The sequence below is a fragment of the Coloeus monedula genome (assembly GCF_965178545.1).
Source record: "Coloeus monedula genome assembly, chromosome: 1".
In the NCBI taxonomy this organism is placed as follows: Eukaryota; Metazoa; Chordata; class Aves; order Passeriformes; family Corvidae; genus Coloeus; species Coloeus monedula.
The window spans coordinates 14,804,131-14,827,883 of NC_138781.1; the positions used below are offsets into that span (position 1 = coordinate 14,804,131).

General features: G+C 42.1%; 1 protein-coding gene across 2 annotated transcripts in view; it reads right to left on the reverse strand.

Annotated features, from left to right (window-relative positions):
• Positions 1-23,369, reverse strand: part of ZEB1 (zinc finger E-box binding homeobox 1) — a 121,816-nt gene extending 98,447 nt beyond the window's left edge. The window contains exon 1 of one of the 2 annotated variants that reach the window (XM_082282973.1): positions 23,175-23,369. In XM_082282973.1, the coding sequence (XP_082139099.1) occupies positions 23,175-23,232 (58 nt within the window). In that variant the 5' untranslated portion in view covers positions 23,233-23,369. Of the gene's footprint in view, positions 1-22,281; positions 22,406-23,174 lie in introns of those variants that run through there. The other variant, XM_082282974.1, reaches the window with a different exon arrangement.
• Between the last annotated feature and the right edge of the window lie 384 nt (positions 23,370-23,753).

The following is a 23,753-nucleotide window of genomic DNA, read 5'->3' on the forward strand; positions in this document are numbered from 1 at the left end:
ACAGCTCAACACCAAGATGTTCTGAAGGGAAGCACATGGGGCAGCGGGAGGGCAGATAGCATGTTTCCCAGCTGAACTAAGGCACCAGTCTATGAGTCCCAGAGAACTGAAGATTAAATTGTTAGAGAAAGCTCTATACATGTACCATCTTCAAGATGTAGCTTTTAGCACTCAGGAACTTCAACCACTATTGTTATTTTCAAAAGAAAGTAATAGAGGTGAGAACTCACTAAGGGGGCTGTAACAGCGAAAGAGCATGAAACAGTTTTTCAACTGGTAAAGGTAAAAACAGCGTTGAGACACAGCTCACAGATACTAAAACCTAGATTCAGGCATTTTTGCATCAATTAGCTGCTTAAGTTCCCGCTATAATCAATGGTATATTCTGTTCATCCTAAAGCAGATACCTATGTTCAGTCAGCTGAACACTTCTTCAGGTCCACTGAGTAGGTCTCTGCAGACTATAATGAGAGCACAGGCAATGAGCTCACACCCTGGCATCTAAATTTAGGTGCCCAAGACTGTGAGCCAACTCTCAATTTATACAACCGAAGTACATAGGCATGCTGATAGACCAAACGTACACATGCTGTAAGCAACGGCTGGAACAATAGTCCTTTAAAAAAACCTTTTCTGAGAAAGGACTTAGGGGAAAATACAAGTCAATAAGAAAGCCTGCTAACAGAACAAGCTGAATTCCTGAACTATGTTCCATACAAGTTTGTCTGCATGAAAAGGAAATACTTTTGAGATATACATAAGGAGGGAGAGACTCTGCCCTACAAAAGTTGTCTTCAAAAATAGCAACACATCTGAATGACTTCCAGCACACAACTGCTCAGGGAAAACACCCCTCATTCATGAACTGTGTGAGGGCTGACATAGATTTATCTTTTTATCATAGTTTTGTCACATTTTCCCCAGTTGCCACATGGACACAGGCAGCACTGGACTTACAAACTAGAAAATTAAATAAATAAAGGTCGAGTGAAAGAAAATAATGTATTCTAAACAAAACAAAAACTCAAACAAACAAAAAAAAAACCCCACACCAAAAAACTCCTACAACACAGAAGCTGGAATTTGAGTTAGGGCATGCTCAGACACTGCAGTAAGACAACAAAGCACCACTTCCCTGAATTGCCGTAAATTGACCACTTGTTCTTAATCTGTCCCAATTGTGAGATAACAGATCCACTTGTTGACAGAGCCACAGATTGCATCAATTGGTTGCCCATAGAATAACACTGGGACCACTTGTTTGGCAATTATGCAGGCTAACATCCCTCTCTCTCTCAGTCCCTCAGTATCACAGTCAGAGGAAAGGACAGAAGAGTGAAAGCAGCTAAAGCACAGGCTACATTCTTAACCCTTGAGATGCCAACAGTTGGCCTACTGGGGTGTTCACCTACACCCGGCTTTCTTGGTGAGTAGGATTCTCCAGGGTAAAGTGTGAGTGACACCCCTATCTACAATTCATTAATTCTTTTTCTCCTTTGGGCTTGCCTGCCGCCTTGACCAGGGCTGATTTTCAGACAAGAATCAAGATATAAAAGCATAGATTCAAGCAGCAGTTACAGGAAGACTTGAGCAAAATATTGCTGTAAATAACATGACCGTGATCCTGCATTATTCTGCCATCTTGAAGTCTGACAAAAGCTGTTTGTTCCTCACCTTTATTTTTTCAACATGACCACCAGACCTAATGCTTTCCCTAAATCTTTACTTAATAGAACATTATTTCCTTCATCTAACACTTTGTCAAGTAATCCCAAGTAGCAGCCTCTCTGTTATTTTGCCTGAGGACCTAAATTCATAGTTATTTGGATTGCCCTGTATCCTCTTCTCTTAGCTACTAGGACAGGACTGGCTTCAAGGAACAAATCATACCAACCAACCAATAAAAATCCTGGAGAACAATTCCACAATACTACCAGTGTAGAGCTGTTGGCTTGCTTCAGTCTTTAGTAGCTGCTACTTAAATAGGATCAGAGTCATTTTTAAATGAACAGGTGAGGTGACTTTTAATTTTCCTTTTGGGATGAGACATTCTACAACATAACCAAATGACAGTAGTTAACTAAAGCTCAATGCAAAAACAAAAGCCTTGGGGCTGTCAGTAGCCAGACACTTGAGAGGGCTCAAGTGTTCCCAGACAGAGAGAAACCTGGGGACAAACCCACCAGTTTCCATTTTGATAAAAGGCCATTCACATGTTCAACAAACACTGTTTAAGAGCTCAAAATTAGAGCAGGGAGCTAGAACATAGATTTCAGTCCAGTTTGAAGGAATGCTTTATGCCACTGGGCTCCAGGCGTCAGAAGGAAGACTCTAAATTAACAAGAAGACTCTGCAGCATGGCAAGTTGCAGGGGCAGATGAGCTGAAGGACCCCCACATGGCAGGCTTCTGCTCAGCTATTCTGCCAGGAACAGTGGCTTCGAATACACTTCTGTCTGTGCCTTTATGGTCTAAAATATTCAAAATTAGACAGCCTTTAAGGCACATTAGAGTTCATTTATTCCCCCAGGCACTTGGGACAGTAAGAGAAATGTAAAATCCAACAAGTTTACACTCCTGAATTGTCAGCTGTTGGTATTACTGAAGTATATAGCTGTCTCCTTGAACTAAACTGCATTTGAGAGCAGCTGTGAAATCAGATCGGCTCCGCAACTAGGTAGAAAACAGCGGGTTTGTTTCCTCCGGCATTGCTTCTCCGGTTCAGCCTTTTCACTTCACAGCTGGTAGAGATGCTCTCCAAATCCCACCCTCACACCACTAGAAACCAAAAGAACCCTAAGAGAACATTATCAGGCTTGGAAACAAATAGAGAAGCTGTGGTAGCATTAGTTACTAGAAAACCTCCCTTAACATTTCAAGTTTGAAAGAGTTTTGAAACAGAGAACATAAAGAAAATAGAAACTCTTACACAGCATGTAGTTTCATAGCCTGACAGAAGAGGAGGGAGGCAGAAATAAAAGAAAAGCTGTCATTACATAACAGTGTAAGTAGCTTTTTAAGAACAGAAGGTTTGATTTACCAATTAAAAAACTTGAAACTGAAAAAATGAACATTTGACTGTTGCCTTTTCATTCTGATTAATACAAGCAAAGAATTTTCTGGTATTATTTACAAGTACCCAAGATTAGTAGATGAGAGCTCATAAACAGCTCTGAAAAACACATATCAGTTTCACTCAACTACAGTGGAGCTGTTCAGAGTTTTGCTATACAGAGGAACAATAAGCATTGTGACATATTTTATGACATATTCTAGACATAACTTACTAGTTTACAGCCTGCAAGAGGGAGTTTTAAGATGCAAGTTCTTGCTGGCATTAATATTATACAATTGAACTAAGCATGCCACAAAGAACACTACAGGCAGATTTGTCAGCTCCTAAATGCAGGCTAGTGACACGCAGGTATGTAAGTGCAATATCCAAACCACGTCAGGTTGTGATAGGAAGGGAGAGAGTACAGACTCTGGGCAGCATCCAAGCAAAAAAGCACACCATGCTGCTCAGCCTGAGTTTCTGAGCAAAATTGCACTGGTAGTGTCAAACAAAGGCACTGAACATATTCCTTAAAGCAGTAAGAGATGATGAAATACCTCTTCTGCCCTCCTGCCAGTGGCTACTGCCTCCATAGCCCAAGACAGCTAACAGAGGTATAGGTCCAGGCCTCCACTACTTCTATAAATGACTCTGCTGGGCTGAAGCCTTTTAGTTCCAGCTTGTGTACAGGGCTGTGACCTGTGCAGCTGAGTACTCCTTCTGTTGCTTCTGGGAGGAAACCAGGAGCCAACTCTGGGTATTCATGTCCAGTGAGAGCATGAGGCAGCTGCCTGGGTCAGGCAAGAGAAGAAGAGCCCTGCTCTCCCCAGAGCACTCATTCTCCTCTCTTCCAAGACAGACTGAAATAACACAACTCTCCTTTAAAAAAAAAACCCCAAACCCCCAAAACATCCAGCTCAAGTGCCATTCTTTGTGCAAAAATGTTTTAAATTTGGAAATTGGGTACTGAGTGAAGCATACTTGTTTTCAAGCAGAATGAACAGGTTTTTAAGAACTTATCCTCTAAGCTATGAAAAGAGAAGGTAATCAAATACATAGAAGTAGTAAGAAGGGAACTGCTGAGGACATCGAACTTCAAAGTTTAGTTTAAAATCTAAAGAAGTACACTCATGATTTCACAATTACTCTTAATAAGTTAGTTATATATATATAAAAAAAGACATCTCCTTGATGTTTAATGGGCTTTAAATCTCTGAAGTTAATGAGGGTGAATTATTTCTCAGTTTGGAAGCCTTTAAAAAGCAAGCAAACATACTCTATCCTTAAAAATAAACTTCTCAAAATTTAATTAAAAAGTCAACAGAAAAACACCCAAACGCAAACAAGTGCAAGTGTTAAGGTGGAAAACACTGGCCAAAGCATCAGACTGGGAAGCGCTCACCCCATGAGGTGCACAGGGTTCAGACACGCATTAAGTTGTTTCAGGGAAAGCCTCAGAAGATGCAGGGTAAATCTACACAAGCTGAAAACCCACAAGTCAGAGAGAAATTTCCCATAAGCCTCATGTGAAAGGCTGCCTCCTTATCCTCCAGTCTTTGAATAGTGCTTTTCTTCTGAAACAAAGTGTATGAGGTACAGCGAACAAACTGTAAAGGTAACTAGGCCTTTTGTCATATAGTTCCTCCACCCACTTGTACTTTACTGCACAATAGCTCGTTTACAGATTCAGACCACTCCAGCTCCACACAGAAACAATCCTGCATTGTGAAGTGATTCTACCAGAGGAGTAAAATCTAAAAATACTGCAAAAAGTCTATAACAATCATTTCGTAGAACTCTACGGTTCTTCCCTTAGAGACAAAGGCTTTCCCAATTTGAATGAGTAATAACAGACTTAGTCACTCCTTATTTGAGTGTGACTAATAGCCTGCAAAAGCAAAAATACCTATGTACCATATAAAGCTATTTATCTCTTAAAATAAAAAAAAATTATTCATATTGAAGCAAAAGTAGTTGTAATATGAAAACCCATGCTACCTCCTCTCCCATGTCCACTGGGGAAAACAAAGCACTATGTAGCACAGATCCATTCCTGCATGTGCTACCCAGGACAAGCTATACGTGTTTGTTTACACCAGTGGGTAGGTGCAGCAGCTACAAAATAGTGATGGGTAGAAAAACTAGCAAAGCACATGAATCGACTCGCAATCTGCACAGTCAGCCACACATTAACACAAGTAAATCATGGGAGACCAGTTAGGCTGTTGGGAAAGTCTGGAAGAAAAGACGGATAGCCTACCTACACTCTACTTGCACTTTCACCTCATAGAGAATAGTAACTCCATCCCCCACAAGCTGCTATAATAGAATAAAGATAAACGCAGGGATTATGCCAAGTTGACCCCAGGCTTTGTTCTTTCCCTCCAAGCATAGTCAGTGAAAAGGTCTAAACACACATCTGATTTGACAAGCATTCAGATTCACAAAGAACGTGGTGAAAGTGAAATCATACTCGGGGCATTCATGGGTCCCTATGTCAAAGGTCATTCAGCAGTTTTTCAGCTGCTGCTTGCTAGGATTTGAAATGAACTAGTTTAAACCCCCATTGCCACAAACACTGACACACAGTTTATGCCAGCCAAATATATGTCATAGCATGTTTAGCAAAATTTAGCTCAGAGATAATATAATTTTTGCACAAACATTTAATCCTCACAACTGGCATTATCTCATCTAGAAAAGATGGATAATTTTCCTTTTTATCCAGATTCATGTCAACTCACATAACTCCTCTGCAGAATATTGAACTATTATTAGAAAGAAGTCTGACCAAACCATTTATATGCTTCCCTCTTTACATAAAAAAAACCAAACCCATAGGTTTTTCTACCTAACTGGAGGTTAATTAGTTCATTCAAACCAGAATAAAAGTCACATTTAAATCACTTAGCTAAACCAAAGAGCTCAAAAAGCTTTATCAAATAACTTATCATTGATTTTCTTAGTTTTCTCAAGTATTATTTGAGTCTTCCAGCTGCCATTCACGATATTTAAAGAAGGCGCACAAGAAACTAACTTGAAACAGTAGCAGGCTAGGAAGCTTCAGGGCAACTAAAAGTGGGGGAGCAGCAACTGAAAACCTGCTGAGAAATAACAACAGCGAACGAAAACAAATGTATTCTTCCAAAGCCTTTGTGAAGCTCGCCCTCAGCTCCGGGCAGCACAGTGGCAAGCCCAGCTGTCGATTCAGCAAGCTGCAAGACTGTCACTCCAAAACAGGTCACAGTTCAGCAAGCAAGTTGTTATTTGCTTTTACTGCCGACAAAGAGGTCTACACCCTAAAAGGCAGCATTTCTGAGGCAGTGTTTTCCTAGGAACAACTCTATGTCTTTACATCTTACATATAACATTTTGCCATCGGTAGACATCAGTAGACATCTGAACTAGAGAAAATCTCAAACCTCACTTTATTACAGGAGATGGTTTCACATAAGGATGCTAGCTTACTGTAGCTGGCAATCAGACATGTTTCTGTCACTTTGTCAGCAACCCAGACTTCCCCAAAGCTGAAGAATAAGGCACCAACATCTCCTACTACTACCACCACCTCTAGTTCCTACGCCAAAGCACTGGGAGTGCATCTGCCAAAAAAGCAGCCTCTATTCCTTACAGTTTCCACCAAAGGCACACAATTTGGTAACAGCAGACATGGGACTGCTCCACTGACTGCTTCTCAAGGCAGCAGCAAGAGGGCCGTGTTTAGTGGGACACACACCATTAACTGACAGGAGTTAGTTACATTACATGCTCTCACCTCAAACACTAGGGCACCAATTTAAGTAACCTTTGGGCAGGAGACAGTCTTTATTCTTTTGACAAATGGGAAAAAAAACCCCACCTCTCAAGGAAGCACAAAATACACTTGTTCCTTCTGGCTAAGGAAATAGGACCCCTGAATCGTGCAGATGCTCAGGATGACTTCTTCATCTGCACCTTTCCCACATGAATAACTAAGAATCCATTTTAAGTAGAAGATTGACATGATCTCAAAGACTGAATATTTTGTTCCAGAGCACTCAAGCCTGAATGGGAACAACCCACATGTAGGCTTTCCATGAGCGTCCCACTTGCAGAAATGAAGAAAAACAACAAAAATAAGGACACACTTCTACAGGGTTTGAGACAGGAGAGATGACTAAAAAACCCTTATTCTTTTCTCACGTGAGGATGACTACACAAGCATCACAAGGCAATGCAGGCCTCACTTCTCTCCAAATCCCTTCTGTCCCCTGCTGTGAACAAAGCACATTGCTTTCCTAATGCCTGGCAGGTTGTGTTCAAGATGGTACAGAAATCCCTCCTATTCTATCATGCTGTGCAAGCAAACAGATTTGTCATGTTGGTGCAGTTGCTTACTAGTTTTAGAACATTGTGAGATTTGTAAATGGTTGTGGTGGCTACCAGACAGTTTGGGAATCTGCGAAGTACAGAGAAATAAGATCCAGTTAACAAAAATTTAAAAAAAAAAAAAAAAAAATGGAATCAGAGGTATTGATTAGTATCATCAGTAACACCCAAGGCAGTAATATCAACATGCTTTTGGATGTATGGTTTTCCAGAACACCCTTATGAGTCAACATCAAAAGGAAATCTAAGGGCAAACCATGTGAATGAACCTGAATGATTTTGAATATGTGCCTCCTCCAAAACAGAACTTGACACTCCTTGTTCTCATATGCTACAGGCTGATCAGCTGAGCATTACATTTCAGTCTCTGCAAGTTACCCAAATTAAAGAGTTCCCAACTGTATCAGAGTGTCCACTGAAGTACTCTGTAATAACCATATAGGCTTTCCAGAACTGCATGATTTGCTCCAAGAAACCCAAAACACCTATTATTACAGCAGAGATAATTATAAACCTTATTTAAGCTGAAAAACATAGATTTGGCTTTTTTTGGTAGCAATTTTTCCCATCTCTAAAACCGTCTTGCTTGGAAGAGGGGGAAGAATGGAGGTGAAAATACACTGTAGCTCTGCATATCTTAAAATCTTGAAGTTCTTGGGCAGCCAGATATGATAAGCAAGACAGGATTCACTACTTCATCCAGGAGTGAGAACAACATCACACTGACTCATTTAACTTCTTTTAAGAACTACTCAGTTCCAGAATAAGGAAATAAACATGAGGCTTTTATAACATCTGTCTATACAGCACATCTAAAAGACTCTTCTTTCTATTTGCTGGAGTCACCAGCATTCACACAGGGCCTAAAACACATAGAAAAGACGGCAACAAACGATATCTCATATACCCTAACTTGTCTACTTGTCTACTGCAGAAACAAATCTGTTCTACCTAAGAAAAACAGCAGACAATTAAAAGACAGGTAAACTGCATGATTCTGGGCTGAAACAAGGAGCAGGAGCAAATCACTGTAAGCCCGTGAGCTTCCACATCTTAACAGCACTGTGTTTACCAAGGCTTAAGGCAAGGGTTGGCCACTAGGGTTCCCAACAGGAAAACTGGGGGGAGGATACAAGGTGAAGGATGCAAGAAGGAACCTTCCAGGCCTGTATTTTCTAAGCATCTCATTTTGTGACAAGCATTGCACTTTTGTTTGCACAAGGCCTTCTGCAAATTCATAGTTTGTACATTAGATACTTTACAGAGGAGACACTAAGCTCTTTCCGCCTCCTCCTCACTCCAATCAGCAAAAGACAACCTGCTTATGTAAAGTTTTAAAATATGTTGCAGTTTGAGTTAAATCTAGCAAAAACTATTCTGAACTGGTTACATTTTAAACCTGAAAAATACGGATTTACAAGTTTCTCCCCCATACCACCTCAGGCACTCCATAGCTCTGCAGCTGGTGCTCTTAATTATCACGTCCTAAACTCAGGATTCCAATCCTGCTGTACTAGTATTTGCCAAGAAAAAACTACAAAGAGATCTTAAGCATCAACCCAAAGGCTTATCATTGAAGGCTAATCATGTTTATTAGTACTAGGACTATATTTTACTAGTGTATTTTTAAATAGAGAACTTCAACCATACTAGTCGACCAAATGTTTACTTCTAAACTAACAGGTACTAGCAGGACCCAGAAAGCTGTCAAAAATTCCTGGTTTCAGTGAATTTGTCTGAAAGGGACATTTGGAAATGGTGTACAGCTTGGTCAGACTGACATACCACATCACTTGCCACTAATAAAAAACAATCATTCAACTCTAGGAAGCAAGAACATTGGGTTCCACACACCCCCACCCCTCAATGGTATATACCCCCATCATAAGACTTCTTTTATGGATGTTTGGAATATAGTAGCACAGATCCTTTTATATTGGCAAACTTTCCTCATATATGGTGTTTGAGCAAGCTATGCTACCATTCCAACCTAAAAAAAACAGAAAGCAGCAAGTAAAACTGTCCACCAAAAGAATATTTTTTTTGTATTACCTAAATACTTCTAAGATAATGAAACCCATATTTCCCATATTTCCTTCTGGTTAAGTGATCTTTCAATTATTCTGCCGCTCTGCTATTCTGTAATTTTCCAGATCTATCCTGAAAACCAGCCCTGGCACAATACTGCAGCCATGCCAGCCAGGTCAGTCCAAGGCAATACCTTTCTCTGTCTGATGTGCAACTATGAAAATCCTATAAAAGACAAGAAGAGGTCTAGATTTTTTTATTCATATTCATAAATGCAACTTTCCTAAGCTGCATTAACATGCAACATACTGCTTTCAGGAGTGCCAATTAAGTCACAGATGTTGAAAGATTTGTAAAATATGTAGCTAACGCCTTCTCCCCTAAGAGAGTTCACTTTCTTATTCTTACTCAGATGTCTTTACACCACTTACCAGTGAATACACCTCCCTTTCCATCTGTGACTGCAGAAACTAGCGGCTTCCTACTGTAAACCACAGCAATCACATGGGGCAAGGAAAGAGGAGACCAGAAAAACCCCACAGATCTCTCTTAAACTAGTCTGGAATGTGTTTTATTTGTCACCAGTTACAGATTACCCACTGTTAAAGATAGTTAACTAAGCTTTAGTTTTATCACCAGCTTCCTTGCTAAGTAGCTACAGTCTTCAGCATCATAAAAAGCTCATATGATCACAGAAACAATTCTGAACTGCAAAATAAAAATGTATGTAAAGAGAATTAATACTGCTGCCAAGGGAGCAGCATTTGTGGAGCTCTGTGGTATAATCAGTCTCAGCAGTTGTTTCCTTTTTTCTTGGGGGGTTGGGGAGGCGATGGGCAGAAGTCTTTATTGGAGGAGAAGAAGGGAGCAGGAATTTTTAAGAAGAGTTTTCACTTAAGGCGAATCAATCCAAGAGACTGGGGAAACTTTGTGCGTAACATGCAGCTAAAAGGAGATCTTTGAGGGACACGATCTTTACAACAAATAGTATCCATGTCCAGAACAGTCACAAGGAGACTTGGCAGCAGCTAACAGAATGAGAAAAATAAAACTTTTTCCAACAGCATTCCCATTTTATTTATTAAAAGTTGCAATCCATACATTTTGCTGCTATACCATAGATTTCCAGAGTCCACTTCAGTTGTGGCCACAGTGACACATTGAACAGACTACAACAAGCAAGACAAACTAAACCAAATGTCAGTTAAGAGGTTTGGGGTTTTTTTTAATTAAGCATTTTAAGACAGGTTTTCCATGTTTTAACAATTCATCCATATTCCATATACCAAATTGGTTTTATTCTGACTTGCCAGTTAGTTTAGAAGGTCAAATGTATCAAAAGCTGTCTTAATTTCCTGAGCAGATGCAAACCAGGAAGATCTTCCATTTAGCATAAATTAACATACTGCACCTGGTTTTTTGGTTTTTTTGTTGTTTTTTTTTTTCCAGGGGAGAGCACCTTTTAGAGCTTGAATGCCATAAAAACAAACAAAAAAAATCTTCTTGAAAGATGTAACTGAAAGTTAGAAGTGCACAAGCAGCCACTACTGCTTACAGACACAGTAAACTGTAGGCAACTGAGAGGGCTTTTTAAACACCAGATTCTTACAGTGGGTGAGTGTAGCTGTCAAGAAAACTTGATAAGATTCCTCATTAGTTTTCCTGATACTGTGCTTCTGCACACAGCCTCATTTGTCTACTTGATCCAACTCTCTACAGCTTTTTATTTCATGTCCTCCTCCAATATCTGGATCCCCTGTGTCTCAGCCATGTTCCTGGCCCAATTTCCTTCAAATCTGTATTAGCACATCTTCCAAAAGACTTAATAAACCTAACACACTTCTGCAGGGCAGATTATGCAATCCTGTAACTAAGCAAAACATTAGAGATAAAAAAATTGAAAAGAAAGGGAAAAAACACACACACCTGCATGATGAAAATGAAACTGAGCCATCATGCTGTTACTCCCTTCCTTCCCCCACACATATACAGCAATCAGGAATAGCAAGTAGTACGTCACCCATTTAGCTCATCAGTATTTTCCTGCTAGAAGAACCTTCAGCACTACTCTGTAAAGCACCTAGGAATACTTTTGACAGTTGAAAAAAATTAAGTTTATTTTACACCCATTAACATGATCATAAACCAAAGGCTACTCTCTCCATCTCCCCAGTACAGACATCCTCCATGGCAAGCTTGTCATTTTTTGCTTTATAATGGAGTCATTTTATTGTATGCAAGAAGCCCCAGGCACTCTGTACAGCCCATTACTCTTTGCTGCCCACATTCAGATGGCTAATCTGCTATCAGCCAGAAGCTTGACAGACAAAAGGAAAGGCAGGAAAACAGCACATGCAGCTGCGCATGCGCACACACACTTCAGCTACAAAGTGCTTTGACAGTAGACCAAGAATGAACAAGACACACATTGGATTGACAGTCCTACTTAAAACTATGGTTGAAGGAAGACACACAAATTCTTTAAAGGTAGACAGGTTGGGGAAATATTTATCGCATAAAAAGCTTCATTAGGATGCCTATTATGATACATTAAGGCACAAATCTGGAAGACTTAGTAAGCGAGCACCTTGGAACTTGAAATGTCACAAACATTTTTGTTCTGAGAATTTGCTATACGAGACCTTTAAAATGCTTAAAATATTGTCAAAAGTTAGAAAGATGAAATAAGAGCTAAATATAGGGAACTGTAAACTATTAGAACAAGACATTTGACAAGCTTTCGATTTCAGCACTTCTGTTTTCTTACCGCCTCAGAAAAGCACTCACTCTTTTCTAAAAAGTTGTATATATTTTCTATATGCCAAAGTATTGTGACACCATACATACGCAAAAAGCAAATGTAATGAAATGATTTGCATATAGTAGTGCACAACAAGGAGCTTTTAAATTACTTTTTTCCAGGCACTTGACACAAATAAATGGAGGAGGCTTGCAACTTCACACTAAAACCAAAGAAAATGCTCATATTTGCTGGAGTTCTTAACCATCTTTCTTTATTTCACTTCTGAAGAAAAGGATCTCAGCACTGTCACAAGCAGTACTGCCAAAAATTTTTGAAGCATCAGATTCACAGACAACAGTTTGCATCAAACAACTTGTAAGAATTTTCTGTCAGGATCATAAACCTCTGCTGTGCGTCAGGATTTTTATTCAACTAAGTCTATTTGTATCCTTTACAGTTGGAAAGGTAAAATTCTACCTGTGTGAACTGGCTCAGTACACAGAAACAGAATGTCTGCCACTAGTTTTATTCACTCACATGCTGAGGTAAAAACCAGGCTCATCTTTTTAAGGTGTCTGTCTCCATCATGTAACTACCACATGAACTATGCAGGCATGATTAATCACGTGGTGAAATACAGAGAACCATGACACGTTATACTGCGTGACGTGTCACTGGAACTATTTCCCTTTTCCTATGCCACAACTACCAATTAAATTTTGCTTCTCATTTTTAAGTTATTATCTTACTTTTGTGCATAAAGTCTCCCAGCATTTTGATTGCATTATAGAACCAATTCTATCTTCCAATATTCGCTCAAAATCATGTTTAGTATTCCAGGAATTCAGTAAGTCTGTCAATTCCAAATCTGAGAAATGTGCAAGGTAAACCTTACCATGAAGGGCAGAAGTTGTCAGAATAGTCTGTTCCATAGAATTAGTCCCTATGGTTTTACTATCATTACAACACTGTTACAAACAGAAGTTTACCTTGTGTCGCTACTGGGAGCATTCAAACCAATCTAATAGACAAAATCACTGACTATAATTACCGATATAGATACATACACGTATGTCTACAAAACAAATCCCTATTGGAAATGCAAATTCACTTGCAGCACTCAGTAGCTAGAATGTATCAAAATAGGTTGTTATAACAAGCCATCCAACAATCTGCTCCTATGTAAAGTTTAAAGTTAGCAAGATTACTGTTTTCTTGTTGCCTTTCAGACATGGAAGTTCTGAACTCCCCTGCTGAGCCTTGTCCTGCAGGACGAGTACTTGTCTCCTTCTGCAGCCACCTGCAGCACCTCCTCAACAGCAGCACATCCCTGACGGTACTCTGCAACCTTATCTTCCTCTCCCACATGTACAAGGTAAGACAAGGAAAAAAACCACTACATTTGCATATGTAATTATGGTGCAGCTCACCAGTGAGCAAAAAATTACTGGAAGTTGAGAACAGATATGCCCGATGACCACACCTTAGTATTTCAAATGAAAATGTTTTGCAAGGAAGGGGAAGGGACAACAGTAGGGAAGGAAGCCAGTCATTACAGCTCCAAATCTGCTTCAAAGTCCTTATTCACCACCTCATGCTCTTTACCAGGCAAACTGTACCTATGTCCTTCCTGTGAACAATAGCATAAGAATGAATCCAGTAGTGTGTGACTGGTTCTATTTTGCTTGACTTAACCAAATAGCTGTGCCAGGAATACTATGAAGAAAAGGAAAGGCTATGGAAAGACATAAACAAAACAGGATGGAAGACTAAACAGGTTACAGATTCTGAACAGTATCTCCTTTTCCAGTCTAAGACTTAACATGACTTACAGTAGATAGCTTACAGGAACTTAAGAGAAATGATAAAATTGACTAGAAGGTGTGAAGAAGGAAAATCTGATGCATACCTAGAAGCACACAAGGCAAAAATACCTCAAGGCATTAAGAAAAGCTGTTTAAAGACAAGCACATTTTAGAAAAAGGGACAACTCATCTCCCTGAAGCTTCTGGGCATTAATAAAAATTATGTTAGCTCAGGTGAGGGGGAAGGTATTAGGAAAACAAACAAATAAAAAGCCCAACCTGCTTCTTTAGGGATCTACCAGTTCAACAAAAATCAACTTAAGCCCTGTAGTTAAGGCCTAATTTTCTGTTCTTTAGTTTGCCCTTTTTCAGTTGGAATAGATTTCCCCAGGCCTTTTTCAAATTGTGCCACATTTGTGATGTTTTGTAATATCATTTTGCTTCTTTCCATATACACATCTGTGGACGGATGCCTGCAAAATAGAACAGAAAATTGCCCTCAGTGTCTGTCAGCTGCCTATCAAAGAGAATTTGGAAAGGGACATTTGCTGAAATAATGAAAACATTTTGTATCACAAAAACTGAAGGTGTTCCCTAGCATCACTGGCCCAACTACTATTTGATCCTAACAAGAACAGGCACACTAGTTCATAGGTAAAAATATTCTCTACCACATCAGACTCGTAATCCCTTTACTTCAAGTGCTGTCCATGAAAGTCAGTCTCAGGATCATGATGACTGGTAAGGTTTATAACTCATTTATCTCCAGTGATCTTGCCATCTCCTCCAGCATTCCTGATCTATCACTTGACCTGTGAGAAGCTAAAGAACAAAGGAGCTTGCAGAAAGAGAGGATATCTGCATCAAAAGAAGCACAGAATACTATGTGGTTAGTTAAGGAACAGTTGTTTCTTTTCCTTCTGATACACTCCAGTATCACAGAGGGTTCTTGGTGTTTAAAGAACTAATTTTACCTGTCCTTTCCCTGAAGAAGGACTGCTACTCATATTCACAGATCCTAACTGAACAGGATGCAATGTCATCTCAGCACAGCAAAGAATTTTTTCTTCCTCTCTTCTCAGTCATAATTAAGCACCCCACCACATCCCGAAGAATACATTCATCATTAGACATGTTCATTTGCTTTACACAGCTCTCCAAAAATAAGATCAATGGAACACATTGAAGGGAGAGCAACAAGAAACATGCTACCAAACAGAAAGCAAATATTTTTAAGGGAAGCAGTAAAGGATGCCCGTTTTCAGGTTTTAACCTTTGGGTGACAGCAGCTGTTAACCAAACTGCTTTGAAACAACAGGGGTAAAGTCAAGGAGATTGTGACAGCTGGGAATGACAGCTGAAAAGGAGAGAACTGAAACAGGCTGCTTTCAAACAGTACTGACTTCTCAAAAATGAGAAAGCATATTTTTAGTTAACTTCTGTTGCTCTGAAAAAGCATGTTAAAATAAAGGATATAGTTATATTACAGTAAGGGCATCTGAGACAATCAGATTGAGGCAAAGTAAAAAAGACTCCTTTCTTCTCTATTGTCCCTTCGGGGGACACATGTACAAGTCTAAAGAAACCTGGTTAATATGTGCAGCACTACCCAACTGAAACATCTGAATCACTGCCTGGCTGCTCCACACACAGATAAAAATTTAACAAGTTTCTTCTTTCTACTGTACCATCACCTATCCTCCTAACACATGAATGTAAGCCACCAGGTACTCACACAAGGAATTGGATGTATAGGCCAAGATACAGGAAGAGAAGACTCAGTACATGTATTTTTTACTGCCTGAAAGGTGCCTACATACTGTGTGATGGAAGTAGTATTTTTCTCAGGAGTCCTGAGGTAGATCTATAAAGCTATGCTGCATTTAACTGGAGTCAGTTAAATTCATCAAGTCTAACTCCTCTTGACTGGACTTCCCATTCTCCTTGACTGTCACTCAGGAATACTACTTATCTATACAAGAAAGGGATAAATAGATTATTAAATAAACTGTGGTTCAATAGGAAAACCAAAAGTAACTCTGTGTGACTACTTCTTTTAAGAAAAGGCTAAAGACTAGAAAGTTGCAACTGTGAACAGTTTTTAAAAATATCAAACTTCTGTTACTCTTTCCAACAACTTCAAAATAAGATGCAAGGAACTGGACAACCAGAAAAGCAAACCAAGACTGAGAATACATGAGCACATGATAATTAGCTAAAAAATCAACTCAGAGGATTAGAGACAATGGCTTATAAAAGATTTAAAAAAACTTGCCAACATAACATGGAAGCAGAAAGCATGACAAAAAAATACACTCATGAAACCCCCTATACAACTCAGCAACAACTCCAGTATTTCAAGGCATCACCCAGACAGCTGAGGTCAAAGCTATTTACCACTGTGATCTTCTCATGCAGCAGCCAAATACATTCCTCCCTGGAAGGCCAGCAAGGTGCATGAGAAATCAGGCATCAGACCTACAGTGAGAAGCAGACTACTCCCCTCCATACTCCACTCTCCCTCCTTCCCCACACATGCTTTGCCTCACCCATCCAACACTCATGCATACAACCCTCTGCTCTCTATGCTTTGCTTGGGGGTTTGTCCACTTCTTTTTTTTTTTAATTACTGAAGACTTCAAACAGCATTTCCCTCAGCAGGAAAGAATCCCTACCCAAACTGATGTATTGCAGCATCTCGTGACTGGGCTAACCACACATCTTCACTAACGAAGATACCAGAACACTCTTCACACCCACCTTGCCCCACGCTGCCCAGGCAGGAGCAGCACCCACCTGTACCCACAGCCACTTCCCAGGCAGGAGCAGCACCCACCTGTACCCACAGTCACTTCCCACACAGCTCCACCTGTGACAAGCAGCTGTGGTGGTAAGACCTTGACTTGCATGTGTTTGTCCCAGTCAAGTAGACTTACCAGGTGTCTTGGGGTGACTTGATGTTGTATTCCCTATCGCTGTACTATGCCCAGAAATTAGTATATATTCCTTTCTATGCCTTTAAACTGGTGGTGGGGGAGGAGTGGTTTGTAACCTGCCTTCTCTCAGAAGATATATTTCTAGATTTGGCCAAACCAGCACACCAGGCCCAGCATTTATTTACACATTTCTGGGAAATTTGTGTTTTAAGGAGGACTTATGCATTTTTATTTACTTACCATTTTCAAATACTAGAAACACTGGTAATACGCTGAGACTCTTCTTTAGTCATTACTGTCACAATAAAACCAGTATCTGATGAAATAATTTTTGCCCAGATGTTAAACTCCAAGAAAACAGCCTCCTTAAAATCCTCCACATCCCAGTAGCGGTGTTCAGTGTAGTCTTTAACTGATTCCCTCCTGATGTGATTTATTTTGTCTACCCTCACATCACTGAACTTAAGATTTGGGAATACAAAACACATCAGAAGACAACATTCTACTTCTCTGGCACATCATTACATAGACTATGAAGACAGGAAACATCACCAGTGAAAATACTATCTTAATACTATCTAAAAATGGCTAAAGACAAAATTGAGTTTTGCATCTTGCTACTTGTTTGCTGAAAGTACAAATATTCCAATACAATAAATATGAAAGAACTTAAACAATTAAGCTGAAAGGAATAGTAACTACCAAATAACAAAACTATTCTTTCTCTTTAAGGCTCTAGATCAAGCCAAATGCAAGAGTAGTCCCAAGGATTAAAAATGGATTGAGACCCAGTCTTGCTATGGACTTCCTGTGTGACCTTGGGTAAGTCACTTGAGAATTTAGTTCTCAAAAATAACAGGCCTATTATAGCTGCCAGAATGAAGCACCAATGTTCCTGAGACCACAAATGAAAGACAGGGTTCTGCTTACTTGCCCAAAACAGAAAAGATCCTACATGTGAGTCCTCTTGAAAAATGTACGTAACAACCATCAAAAATTCAGGAATATTGACGTTAATCAGCTGAAAATTAATCTGGAACTGTACTTTGCAATATGGTATGAAAGCCTACATAAAAACAGAGTAATTTTTGGCTTTCCACCTCTAATTTTGGGTATTTGAAACCTATCATGAGTAGAATCTTTATGATTTCCAGAGATGCAGTATGTACTGTTAAAGATCAGGTTTACAGTTGACAAAGTACACCTACTCCAGTCAGCCTGCAGTATCAATTAGTTAGATGTTTTCAAAGTGACTACAAGCAGCTAATGACTTGAGAGCAATACACTTATATTTTTTTATAAATAATAATGACTGAATTTAGAAGCAGGGATTCTTAAGAGGCATTTGGCCAGATAATGTAGTTCCAGCAGTTTATAAAAAAATCAGTTAAAAAACCCAAACAAGCAAAAAACCTACAAGTCAAGTTTCACAGTGTTGATTTTATTTCTTTACCATAGTAATACACAGTCCCACACACATTAAAAATGTCTTCCATCCCTTGCTGGCATTTTAAACTCTGTTAAAACAGATGTTTCCACGTGAAGAAAGGCATTACAGTGACATTTTGACTTCAGAGCATGTCAGCCTCTCCCCCCACCACTGGAAAACTTCTATAAGAAGAAATGACAGGTTAAGACCACAACCAGAGTCTCAGTGGGGAAGGAAGCAGGGAGCAGCTGTAGAACCCTTTCTACCTGCTCTGTCCACAGAGGAGCTGCTTACAGAGAGCAAGGGCCCAACCAAAGCCAGTAACACCGCTTAACAGGACCTGTCATAAAGCCCCAAGTCCACAGAAACCCCTCCCCATGGAGTCTATCTGATGTAACTAAAAATATTCAACAGAAAATTTGGACTGAATTCAAAGAAGTCAAATCCTCAGACTTCTAACTAAAAAAATTGAGTGATTCCTATGACAGGGAAGCCCATGTCAAAACAAAAGTTTTGTCTTCTTGCTACTTCTCCTTAAACCTTTCAGCACATGTACAGAGCCCTACAAGCAAGGAAAATTGTTTCAGGAAACAAATCACCTTAAAAAAAACCAACTGCGTCAGGTAGTTAATTACCTTAAGACACTCTGCTTCACAACTGTTAGTGATTGCCAACAGAAAAATGAAGAGACAGTGACCTTTTTAAGAGAGCTCATTATGTTTCAGTAGTTAACATTAAAACAAAAGTATTACTTGTTTATAAGAGAGGAGGTTTCCCTGGTCTCAAACAGTTAATTCAGTTGTCCATGTAGATCTGTTCACTGTGCCTGGAATTTTAACGCGGGATACATTCCACAAATCCCAAACTGCAAATTTAAATTAACACTAGAGTGAAAACATGATACCTAGTGAAAAAGAAAGGCAAGGGGGCAAGAGAAGACAGGCACAACAAGGAATGTTGTATCCCAAGTGTCACTAACACCTGACATCCTGCCAGTAGTTAACACCCTGGACCTAAAAGAAATAGGCCATGCTTTTGCCTTATTCAAAGGGACTTACAGTCTTCTTACACTTCTTAGCTTGGTAGCAAAATTTTATATTAAATTGTTATCTAATAGAAACAAAAAGAGAGGAGAATCAACTGTAAAGCAACTGAAATAGCACTCTAACAAATCAATCTACATAACCTTTTAGTAATGAACTCACTGTGATCAAGGGGTAAAATAAACAAATAAATAAATAAAAGCAAGCTGGTTTATACCCTCTCCTCCCACGTACCTGACAGCATGCAGACTTTACTCAGATTCATACATTCTTCCTTTTACCATTAAACGTGCATCTGAAAACCTGAAGCATACTTACTTTATTTTCTGAACATCTATATTTAAGGTTGGCATATTTTTAACACTCTAGTAAGGAAAGCTGTAAATATTTTGTTTGTTTTACTTATCTCACAGCATTGCTGAAAAACTAGATGTGTCACTTGTAGTTTTGCTGTTTAATACGAACTAAGACAATTCTATATGAGGGAAGCTAAGAAAATGACTAATCCTGACTGCAAACCAACTCCGAATAAGAAAACCTTTGCTGATATTGAACCCATATGAAGTCTACACAGGAGTCTCACAAGAATGTGGCTATGCAGACGACCGGCAAAAAATACCCAAACCATGCCTCTCTTTCCTCCTCTTCATTTTTCTATCAAAAGAGGGGGAGAAGGGGAAGAAGTAGATAGGATGAGAGACTCCCAACCAGCGTTATGTTTGTGCTTTATCACATGATCTCAACACTCCTTTAATTCTTCTGCTGTAGCAGATGTTTTTGTGTATTGGCTAGAACTAAGGACAATGACACAGGGTAGTTTTCTTCAGGTAGGAAGTGCCAGATTTCCTTGTAAGTGGAGGCTTTAATGGCAGCACCAATCGGCTCTTTGCTGATATCCTGTAGGGACCAATAAACAAGGTAGAAAAGGAACCAGCTCTAGAGTTAAGAAGATAAGACTGTCTTTCCAGCTAGAGTTAATGCACCAGGATGGCTCCCAAACACAGAGAGAAAGCGGGAGGAAGAAAGAAAAAACAAAACAAAAGTTTACAGTACAAGAATAGCTGTGTTAAGTTTAACAAGAGATAAACAGAAGAAAAGTTTACAGTATAATAACTGGATGCCATAGCCCAGTATTATTAACTGGCATACTGGATGTCTAGTGCAATCTCTCTTAATAATCTCCTATTCTGTGGGAACCTGGAGAGGAAACAGCGTAAAATTTATTTTTTATACTATGGACAAGCCAGTTTCTGGTGCAGCTCCCCTATGCTCATTCCTCATTAACAGAAGATACCTGAAAGAACCAAGTGCATTTAGAGACTTAGGAAAAAAAAGCCTCATACTTACTTCATTATTTTAAATGTTAAAGGGTTAACATTTTTTCTATGCATTTTCTTTAGTAAATATTTGCAAGTCAAACATAAACCCACTGCTGAGAAATCTCTATTATCCAGATTCTATTATCTAACCGATCCTGATGCTTCAATGCACAATGACTTAAGTTGGTTTTAATTCCTCAATAAAAGGAACCAAAAGCAGCCAAAACCAAGACACACTACATTGTACATTGCAGAACTAGTTGATAAAGACTCAGAGGCTTTTTACAATAAAGTGGGTGCAGCAATGAGGTCCAAAAGTGATGAAGATGAAAGATACCTGGAATGATACCGCATCTTATACACCTTTTGTTTTCTGCGAGTGATACACACTGCAGACAAAACGTTTCATGCTAAACAGCCTTAAATCTGGTTTTCTAATATTAAGCACAAAGGAAAAACACTGACAGCAAGCGTGGTAAATAAATCCCTCCCCTGAGAATGAAAGCAGCAGACAGGAGGGGGCTGACATGCATGCAGGAGAAAACTAAACACCATCTTTTTTTTCTACCTGCACAAGTTGCCATTTGCTGCAGCAATCAGGGATCTTTTTTTCCTGTCGATTTCAAAAGCCAGGTTCTCAGAAAATTTCTCTCTCGAGTCATCTGTTGATATGCTTTAAGAGTATGGTATTCATATCACTGGATCTTTAAGAGAAAAATCCATTTTCTTTCCTGTTCAGGTAAACATGTTTACAGCTCCTGCACAGACGCTGGGTGGTTCAGACTCACATGTCACACACATGTCGTCAGCAACAAGAAAAGCCCCTTTCTCTGATCATCCACATTTTTAATAAGGTAAAGAGAAAAGCACTTTCCAAACTTACCTTTAACACAGCCAAATCATGAGCTAAATATAAATATTTACAGTAGGACAAGGAATTAATAACATGAGCGTGCAAACAAGAACACTTGCTAGAAAACGCACACAGCAAAAATAAGAAAACCCTTTCAAGTTCAACGTAATCAAACCAACCCGCTAGCCCCTGGAAAGGCCGTCATTTATCACCACGTTACGCCTCGAACAGTCAGGATTAGAGAGGTGAAGTGAAGCACCGATCGTGACTCCGATCTATTTCAGCGACTGTTCACTGCATATGAAAACATCTCAGATCGCAGGCAAAGCCTTCCTATCTGTGACCCTGCACAGGAAATGCCACATAAAACCTAAAATTGCCAAGGAGGGTTACAAAATCGCCTGCTCTACATCCTCCTGCGAAGAGTCGTGCTACGAGGACCGAACTACTTCTCCATTTTCCACAAAATAAGTAGAGAGTGGGTGTTATGAGCGTTTATTCCCCCCGCCGTGTACCTTCCCATTGCATCTTAAAGTAACACACGTACCAAAGGGAAAAAAACCACCACCCCACAGCAGCCCTTAAGTCTGAAATGTAAATGTAATTCCTTATATAGACTGCAGCAGCTGGTCACACACGCACGGAGAGCGGAGCGGGGGCCCCCGGCCAAACCGTTACCACCCATTATTATACAAACAGGTACCTCCGAAGCCAAAGGGAAGGGAAGAAACTTCGCCGCCCGCCCCCGCCGCCCGGGCGCAGCCCTCCCTTCCCCACCGGCCCGGCGGGGCGGCAGCGCGGCCGCGGGGAGCCGCCGGGCACCAACTCTCGGCGGGGCGGGGAGGCGCGGAGCGGGCGGGCGCGGAGCGGGGGCGCCGGCCCGGGGCGGCCGCGCTGCCCCCGCGCGAATCGCTGCCCGCTGCGGCGGCGGTGCCTCCCCCGCGTGTGCTCCCGGGTGTGCCCCTCGGGGACGGCCGGCGTCCCCTACCGCAGCCCCCCAAAAGGCGAGCGCCGGCCGGGAGCGAGGAGCCGGCCCGCTGCCGGGCGAGCGGGGCGGGGGGGGGGGGGGGGGGAAACTCCTGCGGGCGGCAGAGGCGCTCCCGGCGGGCGGCGGGGCGATCCCGCCCGCGGGGCCGGGGGGAGGCCCCGCTCCGCCCGGGGTAGCGCGCAGGTAACAAGTTTCGGAGTTGGGGCTGCCGCGGCCGGGCGGGCGGCGGCCGCTCCCCCGCCGCTCCCTGCGGGGCTCGGCGTCCCCGCCCGGGCCAGAGGGCGGCGGCGCGGCCGGGGGCCCCCGAACCCGCTGCCGGCGGCGGGGCGGTCGCGGGGCGTGCGGGGGAAGCAGCGTGTAACGGTCCCGGACAGCGGCGGAGTGCGGAGGCACCGCTAGGCGGAGGAGGGAGGCGGCGGCGAGGGAGGCTCCAGGTAGCGGATATAACGGTGCGGAGGGAGCCGCGCTCCCGGCGAGCCGCGGCGGGGGAATTACTTTGGCGCCCGCCCGACCACCCCCCTGGGCGCTCGGGACGGCTCTGCCCGGCCCCCGCCCCGGCCCCGCCGCCGCTCCAGCGCGGCCGCGGCGCTGCCCCGCGGGTGACTGACCGTTGTTGCGGCGCGGGTTCGGCTGCTTCCTGCGCTTACACCTGGGGCCATCCGCCATGATCCGCTCGCTGGTGTCTAAATGCTCCAGTCACCTCCTCCCCCGCCCGCCCCCCTCCCTCCCTCCCCTCCCCCCCGGACCTGGTTTACGACACTGGGTGGTTTTACTTTTACATCACCTTCCTACACCTAGTGCTCGCCCGGAACCTTGTTGCCACGGGAGACGGGCGCTTTACGGCAGCGCGTTTGAACGGCGGCGGGGGAAAAGTTGCGCCCGCAGGTACCGGGAGCGGCGGCAGCGCCCGGGGGGGCTCGGGGCCCCCGACCCCCGCGCTGCCGGGGCGGGGCGGGGCCGGGGCCGTGGTGAGGGGCGTCGGTGGTCACCGGCCCCCGGGGCGGCGCCTGGGGATCCCCGCGGGGTAGTTCCGCAGCCCCGCGCTGAGGGGCCGGCCCTGCGCCCGCCCCGCCAGGTGCGGCCCCCGGCAGCCGCCCCCAGGTGCGGCAGGTCCGCGGCTCCCCCGCCCCGCGGGGCTGTCCCGGCGCGGGGCCGCGCTCCCGGCCCGCGGTGCCCGCACCTGGCGG